The 22,902-nt window shown below is 38.7% G+C and overlaps 1 protein-coding gene across 1 annotated transcript; it reads left to right on the top strand.

The window, feature by feature from the left end:
• The first annotated feature begins 2,160 nt into the window (after positions 1-2,160).
• On the top strand, positions 2,161-17,581 carry LOC147854870 (exocyst complex component SEC3A-like). The gene is made up of 25 exons (XM_087331053.1): positions 2,161-2,395; positions 9,925-9,998; positions 10,090-10,170; positions 10,257-10,324; positions 10,413-10,515; positions 10,670-10,815; positions 11,557-11,674; positions 11,743-11,847; positions 11,963-12,064; positions 12,136-12,273; positions 12,660-12,788; positions 12,871-12,951; positions 13,043-13,117; positions 13,254-13,421; positions 14,308-14,425; positions 14,509-14,576; positions 14,660-14,830; positions 14,933-15,009; positions 15,216-15,297; positions 16,100-16,197; positions 16,279-16,387; positions 16,477-16,545; positions 16,833-16,898; positions 17,001-17,090; positions 17,183-17,581. Exons 1-25 carry the CDS (start codon positions 2,224-2,226, stop codon positions 17,300-17,302), a joined length of 2,628 nt encoding a protein of 875 aa, XP_087187179.1. The 5' UTR covers positions 2,161-2,223; the 3' UTR covers positions 17,303-17,581.
• Positions 17,582-22,902: the final 5,321 nt, after the last annotated feature.

The raw sequence follows: 22,902 nt of genomic DNA, 5'->3' as shown, positions 1-22,902 counted from the left end.
CCCGGCAACGGAAGACCCGGTGAGAACCAGATGAAGAGTACCTGGCTACGGAAGACCCGGTGAGAACCGGAAGAGGAGTACCCGGCAACAGAAGACCCGGTGAGAACCGGATGAAGAGTACCTGACTACCGAAGACTCGGTGAGAACTGGATGAAGAGTACCTGGCTAGAGCCAGATGGTGAAGGCCCGGTGAGAAGTGCTTACCGGATGAAGGGACATATTCATAAATATGTTTCCTGAGAGTCCATCGGGGCTATATTTGTAAATAGCCGAAAAGTCATACTAGTATAAATATGACTTAGGGCAAACTCAGTATTGTGTTGTTGTCATTCTTGTTGGCGCAAGACTAGAGAGCGCGTAACAATGTACAGAGAGAGAGAGAGAGAGAGAGAGAGAGAGAGAGAGAGAGAGAGAGAGAGAGAGAGAGAGAGAGGAAGAGGCCGTTGCCTCTGTTGTAACTGTTGCCTGGGGCGAAGATCATGAGCACGAGGTCGTTGCCTCCGTGAGCTCACTGTTGTAATCATTGTGATATAGTGATAGTTTGGAGTCTGTGGACTCCCGTGGTTTTTCCTTCTCAGGGTTTTCCACGTTAAACATCCTGTGTACTCTTCTCTCCTTTGTGTCGTACGTGCATTACCCGTTTTCTGTGTTTGATCCTAGACTCGGTTGTGGCCGAGCATTGTTAATCGAGAGTGTGTATTCCTGTTGAAGTGGTATCAGAGCTAGGCAACAGAGAAAAATGGATGATTCGTTGGGAGGCATGTTCAAGCTCACCGACTCCAACTATTCGGTGTGGAAGTCGAAGATGAGGGACATGCTCGTGGTTAAAGACCTTTGATTGCCGGTTCAGTTCGGGGACAAGAGACCGGACAAAATCGACGCCGCGATGTGGGAGGTGATGCACATGAAGACAACGGCGTACATACGGTGCTTCATCGACATGAGTCTATACAACAACTTCAATGAAGAGAGCAAGGCTCATGAGCTTTGGGAGAAGATCGACATTATGTTTCAGAACAAAAATGATGTTAATCAGGTTTTGGTATTCCGGAAGCTAGTAAGACTCCGATACCAAGATGGCTCCAACATGGTGGAGCACATGAATGCCTTCCAGGGGCTGATACACCCAACAACATCATTAGAAGTACCTCTCGCTGATGAGGTACTAGCGCTACTCCTTCTCGGTTCCCTCCCAGATAGCTGGGAGACGTTGGTTGTCACTTTGGGCAATGCCGGGCCGGAAGGGAAACGGTTATCCCTAGCAAGAGTGAAGTCGAGCTTGCTAGATGAGGAGGTACGTCGGAAAGATAAGGATACGAGCTCCGACTCCAAAGCGCTCCTTACCGAATCGGAACGCGGAAGACAAAGGAACCGTAGTCCCCAGAACCGGAAAAAGTCAGGGACACGGCCAAAGTCAAGGGGGAGGCCTACTTGCTTCTATTGCGGCAAGCCAGGACACTTCCAGAAGAACTGTCGGCACTTCTGAAAAGACAAGGAAACCGATGGTACCGATTCGAAGCAGACACCGAACCGGAACAGTAAAGACCGGAGGGGAATAGACCGGAAGGGAACGACGGCAATCGCGACAAGTGAAGAAGAGTTGATGCTCATCACCGAGGAGAGTGAGATAAACCTTGTCGGCGACGAGATGACCTGGGTGGTCGACTCCGGAGCGTCGTTCCACCTTACCCCGGACCAGAAATGCTTCTCATCCTTTGAGTTGCATTCAAGTCAGGCATCTGCCTTTGAGTTGGTCGAGCGACTGATTTGAGTCGAGCGACAAAGCTTACCAGAGTCAGGCGACTGCTGGCAGTCTTTTTATTAGCACATTTTATTTATCCAGATTAGACGGTGCAGATCGCACGTGGTCTCGACTGAGCGATCTACACCGTCGTATTCTCGAATATTGGGAATATTGCGCATGAAGAATATCACGAATATCACGCATGTGTCAATCTATGGTTTTATTCATGTTGATTGACAAATCTTTGTCCATACAAAATAGTTTTTAAGGCATTTAGAGAGAGAGAGAGAGAGACATAGAGAGTTAGAGAGAGAGAAAAAGAGAGAGAGAGAGAGAGAGAGAGAGATAGATAGAGAGAGAGAGAGTGAGAGAGAGAGAGAGTTGAGCGATGGCGGAGGATAGAGAGAGTTAGAGAGTTAGAGAGTTAGAGAGAGAGAGACAGAGATTTAGAGAGAGAGAGAGACAGAGAGAGTTGAGCGATGGCGGAGGATGCAGAGCTTCTCCGCCTGGCGGAGGCGACCTTCAGAGACACAGACAACAGAGTCCTCATGGCTTTCCGAGTCTCCAAGAGCAGTCGTTTCAGCGTCGTTCCTGCTCGCAAAAGCAGCAGCAGTAGCCTCTCCTCCAAACAGAGAGTGTTTGCCCTCACAAGTAAGTGCATCTTCCGTTTATCTCTCTCTCTCTCTCTCTCTCAATGTATATGTCATATTGTAGTATACCTAGCCAGCTGGGTTTTCTAGATCTATAACTCCAAATAAATTTTTCTATTGAGTATCTCTGTCAATTTTTATCAATTTCTGTTTTTTCTGCATCAAAACAGTACGCTCTGTCTGTGTAAGTATTTCTGTTTTTTTTATCTATTGCCCCAGAGTTGTACATCTACACTTTATTTAAATTTTATTGAAGTTCTATCTGGTAGTTTTATTGTTTTATTTTATTTCTGAACCAAGTAGTCCTTTTGATATAGCAATTTGGTTTCTCTAGATTGATCTTCCAAGATTTCTCCATATTTTACTTGGGTTTTTCTTCAACTAGTATTAGTTTTCTGGTTTGTGTTATATCAAACACACACAATGCTCCTTCATCATATAATGATATGGGTCTCAATAGATCAATTCAGCTGAATTTGCATGACATCAATTTGGCTACGTTCCCATGATAGGCTGTCATTGTTTCGATATCAATTCAGCTGCATTCCCATCATATCATGGATCTGCTGAAAATGTGTATAAATCATCATGGTCATATTGTAGAACCCAAAAGCTATAGACGCCTAATTTCTATTATAGTGAAAGCAGAAGAACGTGACAGAACATAGTGAATAGAAACACGGCTTCGAATAAAAAGAAAGAAAGTCAGAAGGCTATGTCCAAGAGTGAGAAACCTCAAGGTGTAAAAAGTGGAAAGGGAAGAGACCTAACTGAGAGTAGTTGGCTGTCTGCAAGATCCTCAAGATGGGAGCAGTAGCTCCTAGAAAAGTTGGGATATGCCTCACCTAACTTCCTATAGGGTTCCCCCAATCATAGCTAAGTTCTCAATCCTTCATTTTAACCAACATATACAACATAATGAAGTAAGATGCTGACTGTGAAGTAGGTGTTACGGTAAAAATAGGCAAGCCATAAAAAGCAATAATAATATTACAGTAATGTCCTGGATTGACCTTTGGAGGTATGTCATGAATCGAGGAATTTGTTGGGGCGCTCTATCATTTGGAAATATTGTAGGATCTTAGGAACATAGTTATGTTGTGCGAAGATCTTCGTTTGTGTATTGTTGAGATTACAAGCTCAGTCACACACATTGTGATTCAACTAATTTCTCAATCCTTCAGTTGAACCAACATATTCAACATAACGAAGTAAGCATGCTGACTGTGAAGTAGGTGTTAAGGTGAAAATAGGTAAACCGTAGAAGGCAATTAATGATATTACAGTAATTTTCCAGGAAGTATGTCACTAATCTAGGAGTTTGGGGGCCGATCTTATCATTTGGAAATATTATAGGATCGTAGGAATACAATTTTGTTGTGTGAAGATCGTTGTTTGTGTATTGTTGAGATTACAAGCTCAATCACACACTTTGTGTGTATTAAAGCTCATCATTTGGCTTTCTGAAGGAGAGATGCCTTTTGCATTGAATGAAGTGAAAACTTTAAATGTCCTAATCACCCTCCTATGTATAAAGAAGTAGAAGACAGAATGACAGTTTTCTAAAATATCTAAAGGCAGAAATATAGAAAGTAAAAATAATTATGAGTTTTAACACATAGGAGAAATTAAAGAAAACAGAAGCATTTCTGCAAAACAAAAGCCCACAACTTAAAAAGCGTACAAGATAGGATTGCAGAGACATATATATGTGCTATTCAAGATACATAGAACATGCTTGTAGAAGAAGAGCTTTATATGCTGATGGGACAACTAAGTCATGGCCTCACAAATACCTATTTTAATGCTGAGTGTTAATCTTGCTCCAGGATGCCATTTAGTGTACAAAATATTCTCTTAGAAGTTGTAGTACAGTTCTATAGAACATGCTTGTAGAAGAAGAGCTTTATATGCTGATGGGACAACTAAGTCATGGCCTCACAGATACCTATTTTAATGCTGAGTGTTAATCTTGCTCCAGGATGCCATTCAGTGTACAAAATATTCTCTTAGAAGTTGTAGTACAGTTCTGAAAACACGACTGTACAGCTCTAAAAAATCAGAAAATGTTAAATCATATATAAATGTCTTTCTAGTTTAATAGGAGCAGCCTAAGGGCCTTTAATCCCAAAAAACTCCCACTTAAAGGAGCTAGGTTACTCTACTAGATAACTCCGACTTACTCAAGGTAGTGTTGGTGAAGTGGCTTTGATAAACACTTTGTTTAACAACCTGCTGGATTCTCGGTGGCATCAATCTGTACTTGTTGGATTTGACCATCCTCTATCACCTCTCTAGAAGTGATAGCGAATATTAATATGTTCAGTCCTTGCATGGTGACCAGGGTTCTTTGCTTAACATATGGCACTTTGGTTATCACAATATAGGACGGGAATTTGCTTTGGGAGTCCAATCTTAGTACACAAGAGAGTTACCAAATGGCCTCCTTAGAATGCTCGGCAGCTGAGATATACTCGGCATATGTAGTCGAGAGTGCAACAATTTGTTGCAACTGTGAACACCATGAAATAGCTCCCTCGCGAGAGTATAGATGTTACCTTGAGTAGATTTTCTTGTGTTCACATCTCCAGCCATATCAGAATCACAATAGCCATGAAGATTCAAGTTCCCTTTGCCATAACAAATGCATTGTTCCTTAGTTCCTTTGAGATGTTTAAGGATAGTCTTGTTTCCTCTTTGTGTTTGGGACAATATGCTTATCAAAGAGTTACTTGTGGTTGAAGAGGCACTGAAGATGGCTTTGCATCAATCATCTGAAATCATTCCAATACCTTCTCGTTGTACTTGTCTAGGGACACAGGTAGTAAGTTCTTTGTCTGTCCCGTTTGATTCTTATCCCAAGAATGTGCTTAGCTTTTCCGAGTTCTTTCATGGAAAATGCAGTTTGAGTTTGCATTTTAATTCCTGCAAAGTTGTTTTAGGCTTTCCGGCAATGAGCATGTCTTCAACATACAAAACCAAAATAATAGGACTGCCATTATTAGTGTCTTTTTTCATATAGAGAAGGTATTGAAATCATTCCAATACCTTCTCGTTGTACTTCTCCGAGGACACATGTAGTAAGTTCTTTGTCTGTCCCGTTTGATTCTTATGCCAAGAATGTGCTTAGCTTTTCCAAGTTCTTTCATGGAAAATGCAGTTTGAGTTTGCATTTTAATTCCTGCAAAGTTGTTTTAGGCTTTCCGACAATGAGCATGTCTTCAACATACAAAACCAAAATAAGAGGACTGCCATTAGTTTCCTTTTTCATATAGAGACAAGGACGTGTCTTACTTCATAGTTCCCATTAGTGAAGGCGTTTGAGAGCATGAAAGAGTCCAATGTCTTATTCCATAGGGGTGGGGATTGTGTTAGCACATGGAGCCTATGTCAAAACTTACAAATTAGATTCTCTCCTCCTAGAATCATGAACCCTTTAGGATGCAACAGATAAAGCTCATCTAGGCTTCCATGAAGGAAAGCAGTCTTTACATCTATTTGATATAAGTCCAAATCCAAAAAGGCTGAAATAGTGAAAAGTGTCCTAAGTGTAGTCATTTTGACTATTGGAACAAAAACCTTCAGAAAATTGCTTCCTTGTAATTGTTTGTACCCTTTGGCTACCAAATGAGCCTTATACTTGGCTTTACCTTCTAGAGTCGTTACCTTGTAGAACAACTTGTTAGGCATAGCCTTTTCACCTTTGGGTAGATCCACAATATCCCACGTGTTATTCTCATGGAGTGCTTTGATCTCCTTTCGCATAGCAACCTCCCACTTGTTAGAATGCTCACATGTCCTACTCTCCTTAAGAGTGAGACACTCCACTTCATCTGTTAAAAGAATTTGATGAAGAGATGGATCATACCTTTGGGTTGGATGCTTCAAACATGTTGATCTCCTAACCCAATGATCTACATTATTTGGAATTGGTTCCAAACCAAATGGAATATCTTCTTGCTGAGTTGAACAATGATTTTTTCATTTGTAATTAATCTTCACCTTTGAAAGAGAGATGGCGTGATGGTGTGGTTAGATCCAAAACACTATGGGAGTGGGCAGCTGTGTGAGGAGAAAGAAAGAAAGAAAGAAAGAAATATTAACGTCTTTTAAGAGGCCAAAATGGCCTATAAGACCAAACAATAAATCACATCGTAAGTGTTGTCTTGTCTTTGAGAACAAAAAAAAAGAGTACATAAGTAATACTTCGTAAATATAAAAGTATATAAGATAAAAAGAGATGAGGGAATCTGGTTTTCGGCAAATATAAAAAGAGAGAAAGTAGAATTCATTATGAGAGGTTTGGACCAATTATTATTGATAAATAACTTTTAGGTCATTTTGGCATGTTCACACACAACCAATGACCCAAACTTATAAAAATAATGTAAATGCCTATAACCTCTCAAATTGGAGCCTAAGATATAGTAAACGTATGTCTAGAAAGCTCTTGAAGAGAACTTTCACATGGAAGGGTAAAAAATACTAAAAAAGGAGAGCCTTGGGGCCTTTATTCCAAATAACCTCCCACTTAAAGGACCAAGAAGGCTTCGTTAAGCTAAGTAACTCCCACCATCTCTACACATAGTTGATGTTGTGCCTTGGGTAGACACTTTGTGAGAGCATCTGCAAGATTTTGTGAAGTATTGACCTTGATGAAAGGGATTAGGCCATCCTCTAGCACTTCTTTGAGAAGTGGTATCTCACATCATTATGCTTTGTGCGAGCATGAAACATTACATTCTTTGCCAAATATATGGCACTCTAGCTATCACATCCAAGAATAAGTGCCTTTTTAGACATCCCAAAGTCACTGCACAAGCGGGCTAACCAAATGGCTTTTTTGGAGGCCTCTATTGCTAAAATATATTCAGCCCCTGTAGTACATAGTGCAACTACCCTTTGAAGTCTTGAGCACCATAAAATAGCTCCACTTGCTACGGTATATACATTGCCACTTGTGGACATGTGTGTTTCCACATCACCTGCCATGTCTGGATCACAAAATCCTTTTAACTCTAATGGACCATTTCCATAACATAGGCATTTACTTTTGGTCGCTTTCAAATATCTCAAGATAGATTTGATTGCCTCGTAATGAGCTCTATCAGGATTAACCATGAACCTGCTAACAACTTTATCTGTCCAACACTTTCTCAATGTACTTTTCCCTTTTTATTCGCATACTAAGAATATGCTCAGCGTCCCCAAGGTCTTTCATTGACATTGTAGAGTTCAACTGCTGTCTTAGAGCATTCAGTGTGCTCTTTTTCTTCCCTGCCAGCAGCATATCATCTATATACAGTATGAGAATAATTGGGCTACCATCTTCGTCCTTTTTAGTGTACAAATAGTGGTCTGCAGGGCTTCCTTTGAACCCATGTTTGAGCATAAATGCATCAAACTTCTTAACCATTGCTTGGGGGCCTGAATCAACCCATATAAGCTCCTTTTCACTTGCATATCAAATGTTCTTTTCTAGGAATGGCATATTGTTCTGGTTGTTTCATGTACAGCTCTTTGTCTAAATAACCATGGAACAACTATTACGGAGAACCCGCTTGGCCCAACCAATCGGGGAGTGAAACAGAGCATGAAACCTTTTTTTAGCTTGCGTGAAACCCCGACCCGGTTTACGTACAAAAGTGGGTCGGTTTGCCCTTAATTCCTAGATATACTGAGTCATCTACTCATGTCGCAGTGGCGGATAAAAAATCTAAAAAGTCTGTTTTAACATCCATTTGGAATAATTCCGAATCCAAGGCAGCTGTGAGAGCAAAAAGACACGTAGTGTGGTCATCGTAACCATTGGGGAGAAAACCTCGTGGAAATCAATGCCTTATTTTTGGGATATCCCTTAGCAACCAGCCTTGTGTTGGGGTAAAGGCCGTAAATGATCCCATTATATTGTATACATGTGTGTAGGCCTAATTAGAAAAGCCAAAAGTCACTTATCACTTATTCTTTATTTTTGGGCCAAGTTCAGTGTGAACTTGGCTAATACTAAATGGGTAATATAAAACATAAGTTTAGAACATTTGGATTTCCTTCCAAAAAGGTGAGCTCCTCCAATTGCTGCGCTCTCCATTTTAGTCATCGCACTACCATCTAAAGCGCCCATACCTTGGTGATTCCCGCGGGTTCCTCTACTCTATCGACATCATTTTTGTCCCTTTCAACTGGTATCAGAGCTGATTTAGGGTTTCAAAATTGTTGCATAGGTACTGTACAACAAAGAAAAGGTGTTCTATCGCGATAATCTTTAGTTTCATTGCGAAGAACCTTGCTCTAGAGCTTCGAGGAACTTCTTAGGCATCTCAACAGTCCATAACAAGTTGTTTTTAGGTGATTTTCAGGCTAAAACAAGTGTTTTTTAGCAATATATTAGTGGTTCCAGCAAATTCTCAGGTTTCTGTAGGTTTTCTCACTATCAACGTGTTGAACAAATACATTGAAAGAGAAGTGCTACATTTATCATATCTTCAGGTTTGACTGCAAGAAGTGCCCGTTCACTATCTTTAAGAAAGAGAATTCCTAACATTCTCTCTTTCCATAAATCAAAACCACTACCTTCAAATCTCTTGATCTTGAATAAGCCTTGAGATCAGAGGAGGTAGTGATCATGTTTGCACTCAATGGTTTAAAAACAATTTCACCAAAAAAAGTACTTATGTTGTCCTGTGCCAATCACTTGAGTCAGAAATTCTTGGCAATGAAACCTCACTCTGATACTAGTTGAAAGAGAGATGATGTGATGGCGTGGTTAGATCCAAAACACTAAGGAATTGGGCTGTGTGTGAGGAGAGAGAAAGTAGAAAAACTGTGTAGAAAAATAGAGGGGAAACCCTAGCAGCTAAGAGTCCGCAACGTAGATTGAGATCCAATGAAGCAAATGTTTGGACAAGACTTGCATGTCCATGTGATAATCCCGCTTACTTCCAATATGTCCATGAGTTATCAACTGCCCCTCCCATCCCAAATCAAGCAAATTGTGTTCGGTGCAATGAACATTGCTGATTTGGTTGTAACTTTCTTTAGACCCATCACTCCTCATTACCAGTCAATCAAGGGCTACACAAATGGGCTCCCGACTAGGACATAACGTAGGGGTTCAATAGATTGGGCAATAGTAATATGTCGTGCACGTAGGCCCTGGCCCCATGGACTGCGATCTCGATAAATAAAGGCCATAATATCCTGCCATTGTAGGTGCCTCCCTTGGTTTGGAGAACACTCCATTCTGGATCAACCTATGCTAGAGATTTTTCAAAGACAAAAATTACAATATATATGACTTGAGAATCTTACATGTACCGATAACAAGATTCTTTAGTTTCGTTTTATCTTATTTACCTTCCTTTTTACTTTGATTTGTTCTCAAAGACGAGACAACGCTTAAGATGTAATCTCTTGTTTGGTCTTATAGCCATTTTGGCCTCTTAAAAGACGTTAAGATGTATTTTCTCTCTTTCTTTAACTCATTTATTCACTTCCACATACACATTCTAAAGTTCCAAGCTTTTGATGCAGCAAAACGATCAGAAACCACTCAGAAGTTCAAGGTAAATCTTCAAGTGTTGAAGATTTCATCTCGTGGGTTTCAGGTATATCATCAACTATGGAAATACTGTCATGAGAATATGAAGATTGGTTAAACAATGAACTTACCATACATGGGCTTTGGAATTGATTTAGCCAGCAAAAGTATATAAACTAAAGCATCTTATCAGGATTGAAGCTGTACCAAGTGATTCTACTGGCTGTACATTCATATTGGTAATTCTCTATACTTTCTCTGTCTTGTGGGTTAATACATCCACAAGGATAATTTTATCTTATATGTCAGTTTATTTTATCTCTAGGGATTTGACAACCTGAAAAATCAAAGTGTGTCTCCTCCACAATGGACCATGCGGAGTGTTGATGACAGGTGAAGTCAGTTTCTGTTGTGAGTGGTTTCATCAAAGCTGGTATTTTTCTTAAATTTTGGTTGGATTTCTTTGGTATTCTATCAACAGAAATAGGTTCTTGACTTGCATTTTAAAACTATGCAAAGAAAATCTTGGCCGCTGGCCTAAGATAATTGGCATGGATGTGGTAGAAATGGCTCTTTGGGCGCAGGTTTGAAGTTTTGCATTTTTGTGAGTTCATATTTTGCTTTTAGCATCAATTCCCTCCCTAGACTTCTACGTGGGTCTAGGGAGGGAATTGCTTCTCTTCTACTTACTAGTATCCAATTTAGTGCTATGACTCGTACTGCCTTTTCCATGTACAGGAAAATGCCAAGGCACTTCCACTGGCAGCGTCTCGTGATATTGAAATCGTTATCCCTTCAGATGGCTTAAAGGAGACAACAATAACTATGGAGAGGGATCTAGTTTCAAAGGCAGAAGAAGAAGATATGGAAGCGCTACTCGATACGTATGTGCCTCCATGTCTGATATCTTTATTCTTATCTGTATTTTCAGTGATATTAAAGTACTTGAAAAATGATAACTGACAATATAGGTGAGTTTTCAGATATAGATTTCATGCTCTATAAATTAAAAAATTCTAGTTCTTTGAATAATTTCAAACATGATTCGACTCACATTACATGTTAATAACATGGAATTCAGGTTTCCCTTGTTCATTTAGAGGCTTTATTTTCTGTTTAAGGATAAAATACTTGAATTCACCCATATTTATTATCATGGTTTACTTCATAGGCTATTTTGCCCTCTTCACAGACGTTTAATATAACTTTCTTTCTCATGAGATTATCTCATACCTTTGGCAGTTTCAGTTCATCTAAGCTCAAATGCTTAACATTTTTTGGCAGTTTTATTAATTTAGTTATATTTGTTTATTGCCCTCACATATGAGACAACATTTTAAAATGTAATGACTTGTTCAATCTCATAGGCCATTTTGGCCTCTCAAAAGACATTAACAGATCTTTCTTTTTTCCTGGGCATTATGAGGGTACAAATAGCTGTGATTAATCCTGATTGCAAGGTTCACAAACAGTTGGGAGCCATATCAAAAGAACAGAACTGGATAGAAATGAATTGTTTTTGCTTTGCGGTTGTTCTAGGCGGATAATGCTTGTAACAGATATTCTATACTGTAGCCACTGGAGCTTACTGTAGCCACTTGAACTTGCCATTTCTAAATTCACAGGTATCTAATGGGCATTGATGAAGCAGAAGCATTTTCTGAGAGGTTGAAGCGAGAGCTTGTTGCATTAGAAGCTGCAAATGTTCATTCTATTTTAGAGAGCCAGCCACTTGTGGACGAGGTATGCTTCTGATCACATGTTTGCATCTTATTTGTTTGTTTACTATTGAGAACACAAGCTATTTGCAGGTGTTGTACCAGCTGAATATGGCTGCCTCCAGCGTTGATGATCTTGATGAATGGCTTCGGATATTCAATGTGAAGCTGAAACATATGCGTGAAGATATTCAATCGGTGTGTAAGAAGAGGACGCTCATTGTCATAGGCTGACTTCAATATATATTATTTGTAGATGTTGAGGATAGCTTTGTGAACATATAAAATTGAAGATTCTAAAGGATTGTCCCAGATTGAAACGAGGAACAATAAATTGGATATGCAAGCTGTTAATAACACTGCACTTGTTGAGGAATTGAACAAACTGTTGGACCGGTTAAGGATACCAAATGAGGCAAGCCATTTTGTAGCTCAATTTATGTCCATTCTCCCACTTAATCAATAAATCGATTCATTTCTATTCAGTATGTGTCGTCATTGACTGTGGGATCATTCGAGGAGGCTCGTATGCCACAAAACGTGGAGGCATGTGAATGGTTGACACAAACATTATGTTCTCTGGAACCACCCCGTTTGGATAACTGCTACATGAACATGCGGGCAGTAAGTACAGTTGTATTTACTTCTTCTAGGGACATTTCATAAAGTTTCTCTCTAATCAATGACTATGCTGAATTCTCTTATGTTTACACTCACCAAGCTCCTAAAGGAAGACTGTTTCTTATTCATTGAATCGATCAGCCATTATTTTAAAACTTGTGTCCCTTAGTGTTGCTGTAGTGTCTTTTATTGAAGAAAACTTAATATCCCTGCCTTAATTGCCTGACCTGAATCCTGTGTATGTTTCTAAATATCTATGTATGTTTTGTGTTTCCATTTTCTATTTTGTTTCCCTGAGGAGTTTGGCGTATTTTTTGAACCCATGCGTGGGAAATCTTGGTCTGTGCTCTTGAATTTATATAAATGTTCATGTGTTGCATTAAGCACAGGTAAAAGAAAAACGGGCAGAACTGGAGATGCTGAAGTCAACATTTGTAAAGAGGGCATCGGAGTTCCTACGAAATTATTTTTCCAGTCTAGTAGATTTCATGATCAATGACAAAACCTATTTCTCTATGGTACTGGATTTGAGCATGTTATTTTATGTATTACATGTACACCTACTAAACTTTATTGTTGTCCTTCCAAAACATTTTTTAGAGGGGACAACTTAAAAGACCAGATCATGCAGATTTAAGATTTAAATGTCGCACATATGCCAGGATGCTTCAACATTTAAAGGTGTGCTACCATATGATTCAATTTAAAATTTTTGCCAAGACAGCCTATTTACTGTCATTCAGCAATTTACTCTTTTTCTTTGTTCTCGTAGAATCTTGAGAAAAGCTCTTTGATGCCACTACGGAAGGCATATTGCCATTCCTTAAATTTCCTACTAAGACGTGAGGTGTGAATTTCTTTATATAAGCAAGAGAATATGAATGCCAACATGATATTTTAAGCTCAATGAAATAATAATTTAGACACCGACTGAATAATATTTGTTTATTTGTTTTGTTTTGTTTTGTTTTCTGTACTATCAGGCTAGAGAATTTGGGAATGAATTAAGGGCAAGCACCAAGGTAAACCGAAATTTAAATCCAGGGGGAGCATGGTTAGAAGGACAAGGGGCTGGCAGTATGGATACATCTACAGTTTCAGATGCCTATGCGAAAATGCTTCGAATATTCATACCTTTGTTGGTTGATGAGGTTATTTTAGTTTAAAAACTTATTAAGATTATGGTTCATCTTCTATATGGCATTTTCTTCTGCTCTTCACCCTCAGTTTGTATTGCCATCTTGAGAAATTACTGTATCTGGAGTGTATAAACAGTACACTAAAATGTTTTGCCCAGGTTTAATTCAATGCTGGACTTGAGTATAGAAAACAAATATATCGTGTTTTAATCTTCATATATCTGAAAATGTAATTCTTCAATAGGTTACACATTCAATGATGTGACAGACCTTTGTTTATGAAGAATAGAGGTTGGAAACAATGAATGTCTTTTGAGAATTGAGACCCTCTTGCTGTTGCTGTGCATTGTACAGTTGAAGGAACACCTTTTCAGTGGTTGTGATACCTCTGACTGAAGAAAAGCTGAGAAAATTGTGGTTGCCAAGAGTGCTTGAAGAATAAAACCAAAATGCATCTACAACAGAACTGAAATCCTAAAATTCAGACATTAAATATAACTACAAATCTAACTATTAGGTACTATTTAAGACATAAATCCAGATATACAGTTTTTGAAATCTTCAGAACCTGAAATAGGACTGAAAATTTGAAGTAATGCAAAATAGTGTGAAAGCCGCAAGTGCAATCAGGTAGTGTCTGAAGGTTGGTTCTAAGCCAAAATCTGGCCCCCACTAATGCTGAGATCCTGACACATTTAAGATTCTTGCTATATTTCTTCGCTGTCATATACCTCTGGCTTTTCATTTACTTCCTTTGCTGATTTTCTTTATTTACCTTTATTTCTCATTGAGATCTTGATTTAGTTTTCCCAGCAGATAGTGAAGGTGAACATATTTTTCTGCGGTTTTTTTTTCTGTTCTAGAAGTTCTATTGAGTATTTCATTTTTCTGTTTACAGAGCACATTCTTTGCATCTTTCATGTGCTTTGATGTGTTGCCTCTTGTGCCACCTGGACCAAATGATAGAAGGGTCTCTGATGAAGATGAAGAAAATAGTCCAGGCTCTCCTACCAATGGTCGTTAAGTGTGATATCACTTCAGGTTCAATTGGTTTGATGAATGGGTGGTTTGACTGCTCATTATAACTTTTTCTGTGCAGTTGGAAAGGACTCGTCAGAACTTGATTCCCTTAACAAAGCTTTGGAGGAGCTCCTGGATGGCATTCAGGTATATTTTAGTTCAAATGTCAGGAGGATCGTAGATTTCCATCACATGGCATATTTTAAACTTTCATAAGAAATTCAATTTAGGAGGACTTTTATGCGGTAGTAGAATGGGCATATAAGTCAGACCCTTTAAGATGCATCTCCATGCAAGGGGCAACCGAACGCTTTCTGTCAAGCCAGAAAGCTGATGCTGCTGGTTTTGTTCGGCGTCTCTTGGTCGATTTGCAATCTAGGATCACACAATGCTTTAACAGAGTATGTTTGCTGTTTAAATGTCTTTCTCTAAAGGTGTTCTATTGATAAAAGCATGCAGCTCATATACATGACTCTAATTTTCACATTTTCTTGTCTCTATAGTTCGTTGATGAGGCGTGCAATCAAATTGAAAAGCATGGTAATCTTAGGCAGATTGGTGTGCTCACATACATCTCCAGGTATAAAATACGTGAATGATTTCTTTTCCAAGGAAGTTCTTGAAGAATACATTTTCTAGATGCAAGTATAAACACGATGTATCCGTATTTCTCTTTTCCTTTTTGCCTAAGCAGATTACACTCAATTGACCTGTCTTATACTTCACATTTTACGACCTTGTTTTGTATGGAGCAGGGCTAACTTTCACATTTAACATTTTTGGTAGGTTTGAGACTTTGGCACAACGCATGGAAAGTCTGGTTCATGGTAATTCAAGAGACATGGTTGATGCAGCCTATAAAAAGTTGGTAAGCATATTATTTGTCCCTTCTTTCATTGGATCTGAGGATCAAATGGCTATATTTTCATGCTGTCATGATCAGGAGTGTGTGAAAGAGTGAGTACATATGATGAATTTACAAGATGTTGCTTCTGGTTATGTTGTGGAGAGAGTAACCATCGTCGCATGGAAGTTATATACGCCGTTCCATATTGAACCACTCACTCACCTGTCTGTGTAGAATATCTACATTTTTCACAAAAGCTCATCAAATGTCCCAACTGTTCAGCTGATTGTACGTTAGGAATTTCTACTTTATTGATTTATTCTCCAGGATGAGGACGTTTTCAGAAGTATAGGCCATCCAGACCTCTTATTCTTCAATGAGTTCTTTGTTGTTTCTATCTTGAACACTTGGTTTGGATTATCAATTCAAATAAATTTCATGAAAACTGTCTTCAGTAGGAAAAATAACTAATCATATAAAAAGGACCTAGTTTCTGCTGATGTTTACATATGTTTTCTATATTTGCATGAGTATTGAAAGATCAGTTCCTAGGGTTCAGTGTTTGTGAGATTTGAGAAAAATACTAGACTGTATTTCCTTAACTCCCATTGTCCACCTGTCTGAATATACTTCCAATCTGCTTTGACTTATATGTGACCAGCACCTTAAGTGCAAATTGCAATTGAGACTCGAATATAGATTTTACTGCTAGAAGAAGTAAATTTAACATTAAGACAAATGAATCAAGGATTGGCTGTAACAGTAGAATGTTATCATTTTGCATCAACCTTGATTTGATATGCTGTAGTTTTGTTAAGTGCAGGTGAAAACCATGTTTAGTGTTTTTGAAAAAGTGGCTCAAATGGATCCGAAGCATTCAGATATTGTACTCCTAGAAAATTATGCAGCATTTCAGAACAGGTTGGTGTGGCTATCTGATCTCGGTCATGCATGCTTGCAATGAGTAATATTACTTAATAGCAATTATGTGTTCTTCTGCAGTATGTATGAACTAGCGAATGTAGTTCCTACGCTACGTGAATTCTATCAGAATGCGAGTGATAACTATGAGCAAGCTCGAACCAGATACATAAATTCCATCATTAATCATGTAACTGTGTTTTGTTTGTAAAATTAGTAACCTTTTACAAAGTCTCCATTGTTTCTCATTGATGTCATCGAATGGTATGTTTGCAACAGCAATTCGAAAAGCTTTTCCAGTTTGGTCAGAAAGTGGAAAGCCTTCTGTATACAGTACAACCAGAAGAGGTTTGTGGTCTTGCGACAAAATTTAGATAAGTTAGTTTTAACTATTTATCAAAACTATCCTTGCATACAATGGTCACAAACAGAGAAGAAAGCTATGTGTTTGGGTATGAATATATGTTTATGATTGCCTTCGCATTTTTCTTACCATGCAGATCATTTTTTCAAATATTAACATAACAAAAGGGGTAGTAAATAATGCCTGCAAATACTGTTCTCTGTCCATCCTTCGTGGTCAGTATTTGAAACATTAACCATCACTTCCATGGTTTTTTTGGGGGGTTATCTAGGTGCCTTTCTCTCTTGGAACCTCTAAATCTGACATGAAGAAAGTGGTAAAAACAAGCCTTGCTGGGGTATGGAATCATGTTCTATTCTTTTGTCAAACATTTATCTTGTATTCTGTTTCCAATTCTATATTATATAGCTTTACATTTGAATATATTTCTTTCCTGCAGGTTGAAAAGAGTTTGTCTGCGATGTACAAAAAAATACAAAAGCAAATAACATCTGATGAATTGCTGCCCTCCTTGTGGGAGAAGTGCAAGGTATGCACTAATATTGGAATCATACATTTTCATTGAATACATAGATATGTGTTATTTTGGTGATATTTGCTGTTGGGTGAGTGCTTTTGTAGGTAGATTTTCTTGATAAGTATGAAGGGTTGGAAGCTGTTCTTGCGAAGTGTTACCCAAATGAAGCATTGAGTCCATCATCAGCCGACATGGCTGAGCTTTTCAAGATGGTCAGCTTGTAGAAATGGTTTTTCTTGTATATAGAAAGGTTTATTTGTAGATTAATTGATCCTCTTCCGCTCCAGCTTCTTTCGTTTTTTTCTTTTATACATGCCATTCCTATAGATAATGAAGGTGATGATGCCCGCACTGTATATGAATTTAGTTTCTTTACTACCCTACCTAATATTTGTTTTTTGACAAACCATTTCTTAAAAAGTGCATTGTAGACCTCTCTAAATTTTAATGAAACATTGTTGTATAAATACACTTTTCAACATTTAAGGTACTTGATTCAGGTCTCAAGTAATGGTCAAAAACAAATTTTGATTGTGTTTTGGAATCATACATAATAGATTTTTGCACAGAAAAGTGGTTTTACCATAGGGACAGTGACAATTGTTGCCACAACACAATTAGTGGAAACAATTGCATTACCTTTTATAAGGCAGTGCATATGATCTCGCTATTGCATACCGGTAGAATTTCTTCGTCCCACTTCTATGAGTTGAAATAGTTAAACTAATTATGTGGTAGATTACATGGAAGCTCGCAAATGACGACGGTTGCAAAAGGTGGTGATTATTAAGTGTATTTGAATCCCACGTTCCAAAATCACTCAATTTGACCAAACCAAGAGTAGGTAGCTTCTTGCATTCCTTGATTACATGTGTACAATGTATCATTCTTGCATTTATGGAATATGCATGATAACATGAAAGAGGTGGGTGTGCTTTCTTTCTACCATTGGTTTATTGCATCGACACATCAAGCAATTGTCAAAGTTCTTTTGGTTGTATTGCTTCATAATAGGATCCATGTATGGATTAGTACCTCCTAGAAGTGTATTTAGAGTTCATGTATTGCAAATGGTTTCAATTCTGATTGAACATGTGGGTGTGGCCAATTGTACTCATACATAGGTTTTTGTTAGTTAACTTCATTTGTATTTGCAACCCTCTTTATTCTCCATCATATAGTTTGCCAGGTATGAAAGTTGCCACTTAACTTTGGCATGCCTTTCAGGTGTGATGTGACTAAGTGATCAATGTCCATATTTTCACTTTACTCGCATACTTATGGACTACATTGGTTGTCATCTCAATCGTCCTTGATCCCATCTAAAAAAGAAGAGAATTTCCATGCCAAGCTTTTTATTCCCAATTTAGTTGTGCAGTAAAAGAGTGTTATGATAGAAATTAAATGGTTTGGCTAGTTTTATTGTTACAAGATTTTGTTAAAGGGGAAATTGTTCAAAGGGAGAGGGAGAGATTATGATACCAAAGCTTCTTTAATCTCCTTGGAGCCCATAAAACATGTCCTATGTTGACCTAGAAGGACCATGAGAAGATATTCATCTTGGTTGGTGCATTTGTGGGATAGTGATGAATGCCTCATATGGTAGTATGAGATTCTCTTGATCCTAATTAGTCTCCTAGCTAAGGTGATGGTGTAGAGTCTTTTCTTTTCTTTTCTTTTCTTTTCTTTTCTTTTCTTTTCTTTTTTCTTTTTATAAAAAACATATCCTTCCATTAGTTTAAAAAAACCATATCAGCGACAAAATACAAAATGATGGAAAGGAGATGATTATCCTTCCCCAACCCGTCTTGTGTAAGACAATAGCTAGCCATGAATGCTTCTTTTGATAGACTTGATTGAACACTTCCTCAATAGTTGAAACATACCATGAATTTGCATATGTTCAAACCAAATCAATCTTCCTCATCATGTTCATATTCAACATCTCCCGATACCACCTTTGGGTCATCACATGCATCCAATATACCCCCATATTTACAATGACCAAGCATCCTCTATTTTCCATATTCAATGTAAAACTCAATCAAAGCATTATGGTATAGAGGTCATTTTGTATGCCTCGATCCATGATTCTAGCATGTATGAACATGCTGTCATGTACAACCATGTGATCAACACCCACTTTAAGGGATCTCAGCCCTTCGAACAGTTTATATGCATCTAATAACCTTCCTCATGTTGCCTGCACATCAACGGTGTTGCATGACACCATCCATCACATAAAAAGAAACTGACTTCTTATGAATGCATACATAAGAGCATCCCCCTCCACCTATTTCAATGACTCCATCCATCTCATAAGAAGAAATGGGATTCTGCATATGTATCATTTAGCATTTTAGTGATTACAAGATCATGTTCAAAATCCCGTTTTTAGATTTCACTTCTTATCCTTTTCCTACTGTACGAAGGCAGAATTCCAAATACGCCATGATGCCATAATTTCTTTTGATATCACCAAACCAAAAAATAAGTCTCGAATGAGATTGCACAAAATCTCAATTATTTCTTTCTTTTCAGCTACTTATAGACTGCCATTGACATACATAACTCCTAAGACAGTACTAATAACAGTGGTGTAGATTCTTATCTTTAGTTAGGTGTCTTTGAGATTCGTTTTTAAATGCCTTCTTGCTTAAAATGACTTGGGGATAAGACAATTCCATGCGAACCATGACTTTCATGCATATGTCCCAAGTGTTGGCTTTATGGGAGTGCAAAAGTAATGCAAGCTCCTATTTTTCATATTCCTTGATTTGCATCTGATTGAACCTATACTCAGCATATTTCATCATCCTTCGTGGGCATACCATCTGGCCAAACCCACAGCTAATGCCATTCTATCCACATGAAAATACATTTTGTTGATATTTTTGCTTCCATTTGCATTTCTTGAGTAGATTTGTTTCGTTATCAAGGGACAAGATTAAATCACCTATTGCATCAATGAAGGTTATATCAAGCACATGCTCAATATCATTAGACTTTGAGAAATCAAATTAGCATGAATGCAAGAGATATTTACATGGGTATAAAACTTCCCAAGGAAAAGATATGGGCGGCTTTCTCTAAAATAACACCAAAAGTGACCTCCTTTCGCCACCTCCTAAATGAATTCCAGTTCTCTGAAGTAGCCTATGTTGCTAAACCCAAAACCCCCAGACATCATACCCAAAATATGGTCTTATATAGTAAACCCATCAGTCCACAAGACAAATATTTTGCAACACGTGGAGAAGTGGGTTTAGTATATAAAAGCCGTGACCTCTTAAATCAATTCCAATTCTCTGAAGTAGCTCGTGTTGCTGAACCCAAAACCCCCACACATCATACCCAACATATGGTCATTATATACTACAAACAGCTGGCCATAGAGACAAATATATTTCCTTGTCAATTCGGGTAGTCTACAAATTGACTTGCAAAGTGGGCTTGGCTTCGATGAGGAGAATGGCAACAAAGCGAGGATACATAAAGGGAGAGGATAGTGTGGTGGACGACATAGGGCTAAAGGGGGAGGGTCTACATGCTGCTGGGAGACATCATGACGTGACGAGGAGGATAGACAACCTAAACAAGGAGGAGGTTGCAATGTAACGTCTCACGGAGAGACCAACGTGTGTGGCCAACCCGACCATATGCAAACTCACAAAGAAAGAAATATATATTAACTAAAGTCTTTTAAGAGGCCAAAATGGCCTATAGGCTATAAGGCCAGACAAGAGATTTTACATCGCTAGTCTCATCTTAGTAAAAGACACACACACACACACATTTGGAGAGTTTTGATTGGAGGATTGCCTCCAGGATTAGCTCTAAAGCGTCATGGATGAGCAACGGGTAATTGCTTCTTTTGCACCGTTCAAATAGAATATAGTACTCATCATTTTATACAATGTCCAATTGCTTGTTAGATTTGGAGTTACATTTCTCAAATTTGGCAAGTTTTATCAGTGTTATTTGACGCTTAAATAGTGGGTGTTTGCACATACATAGGTTGACCCAAAATCAGAGATGGAGATTGTTTTCCTATTTCTCAAGTTTTGGGGATTGCTTCATAATTGGGATATGCCCCGGATATGCGTGATGCTTTTGTATTTGATGGTAGGCATGGAGTGAAAGCATATCTGCGAAAGTTGCCGGGAGTACTAATGTGGCAATTTTCTTTATTGGAGCAAGTGGAAATTGTTTCCTTGGTGGAGTGTTAGTCTTGCCTGTTGGCAATTCAACATGTTCCACTACCCATGTAGTGTAGTTAGTGGGCGACTAGGGATCGGCAACGGCTCGGCTCAAGCCTAAACCGTTTAACGTAACCGACTTAATGTGGCTTAGCGGCTCGGCTCGGTTTAGGCTTGAGCCTGCCTTAATGGTTTGAGCTCGGCTCGGCTTGGCTTGAGCCTCACCAAACCGGCTCAAGCCGTCTAAGCCGTTTAAGTTATTTAATTAGTAATTACTATAGTTTATTACTAAAGTCTAAGTTCTAAGTTCTAACTAGTCACGAGTCAAAGTCCTAACTCAAGTCTAAGTAGTGGTGACTCAAGTCTAAGTTCTAACTTCTAACTAATCACGAGTCACTAGTCTATTTTCTGCACATAGACTCTAGAGTGACGACTTAGGTAATAGGACTCTCGACACAAATAGTGACCGGTCCATCAACCCAGAGAGTGCATTTCTCATTTTATGTTTTCTTGTTGTTTTTCTCTAAGCCTTCTAACCATTCTACATTTGGAGCATATAAGAGGGGGATTGTTCAATGATAAATTGTAACGGAATTGTGTTATGAAGTTCAATATTAAATTGTAATAGAATTGTGTTATGAAGTTCAATATTAAATTGTCATAGAATTGTGTTATGAAGTTCAATATTCAATGTAAGAGTATTGTTGTTTTCTCCCAAACCGGTTTAGGGATTGGTTTGGTTCAGGTTTGAAAATCCTTAAACGGTTTAGGCTTAGCCGGTTTGGCTTGGATAAGGGCAAACCAGCTAAGCCTAAACCGAACCGTTGCCCATCCCTATAGGCGACCATACTCCATTGTGCATTTCCCATCAATTCCCCTTTTCTGCAGCCAAACGCCTACCGGAAGATATCTATGACTACATAACCATAAGAAAGCTTTTATTTTTTCGACAATCTTAGTGGCCCATAATTGTTTCCAGTATTGTTTTAGGAAATCCTCATCCAATTCTTCTGTGATCCACTTGCTAGAAAGGCCCTCTTGCTCTATATAGTTCTATGACCAAGCTTATGTTACGGGCATGACCATATAATATCCCGTGGTGAGAATTTACCGTAGCATTCTATACACGTGGATAAGTGTGAGGGTTAAACGAGAGTGTAAAGAAGGGGAGGATTACTTTTAATCCTCGGGATTGAGACAACCCATTAGGCCAAGTGTGAACTTGCCTGGGGGCCTTGGGTATCGCTATAAATAAGAGGCCTAGCTACCCTCATTTGATCAGCTTGTTGACTACGTCAAGACTCTGTCTTGTGGTGGGTCAACTCTTGTAGCAAGTGCGCGAGCACCAGGTATGACTCGACGCCACGGCGGTGGTATGGGACGCGGATCGAGGCTCGAGTCCATCTTGATCCCTTCGCTTGGGGGTGGTCAGGTGGATCGGCACCCTTCTTTATCTCTCTCCTTTCTATCTAGATCTATATTCTATCCTTATCTAATGCTTACATTAGTTCATGTCTCTAACAGTTGGTATCAGAGCTAATGTGCTAATGTTTCTTTTATGGTCTTTTGTTTTGTTGATTGATGGTGATTGATTGATGTGCGGTCGCCTTGATCCAGACAACGAT

The sequence above is a fragment of the Azolla caroliniana genome, unplaced genomic scaffold, assembly GCF_043228905.1.
Source record: "Azolla caroliniana isolate FFs.n. ecotype wild unplaced genomic scaffold, voAzoCaro1.0.p SCAF_15, whole genome shotgun sequence".
NCBI lineage: Eukaryota > Viridiplantae > Streptophyta > Polypodiopsida > Salviniales > Salviniaceae > Azolla > Azolla caroliniana.
This window is presented reverse-complemented; position numbering and strand designations above follow the sequence as displayed.

Bases quoted from the DNA above. Each gene is read 5' to 3' on its own strand.
- LOC147854870 (XM_087331053.1), top strand. From the start codon at position 2,224: ATGGCGGAGGATGCAGAGCTTCTCCGCCTGGCGGAGGCGACCTTCAGA. The intron at 11,848-11,962 runs GTGTGTAAGAAG...GGATTGTCCCAG, and splicing joins TGCGTGAAGATATTCAATCG to ATTGAAACGAGGAACAATAA. The intron at 15,010-15,215 runs GTATAAAATACG...CATTTTTGGTAG, and splicing joins GTGCTCACATACATCTCCAG to GTTTGAGACTTTGGCACAAC.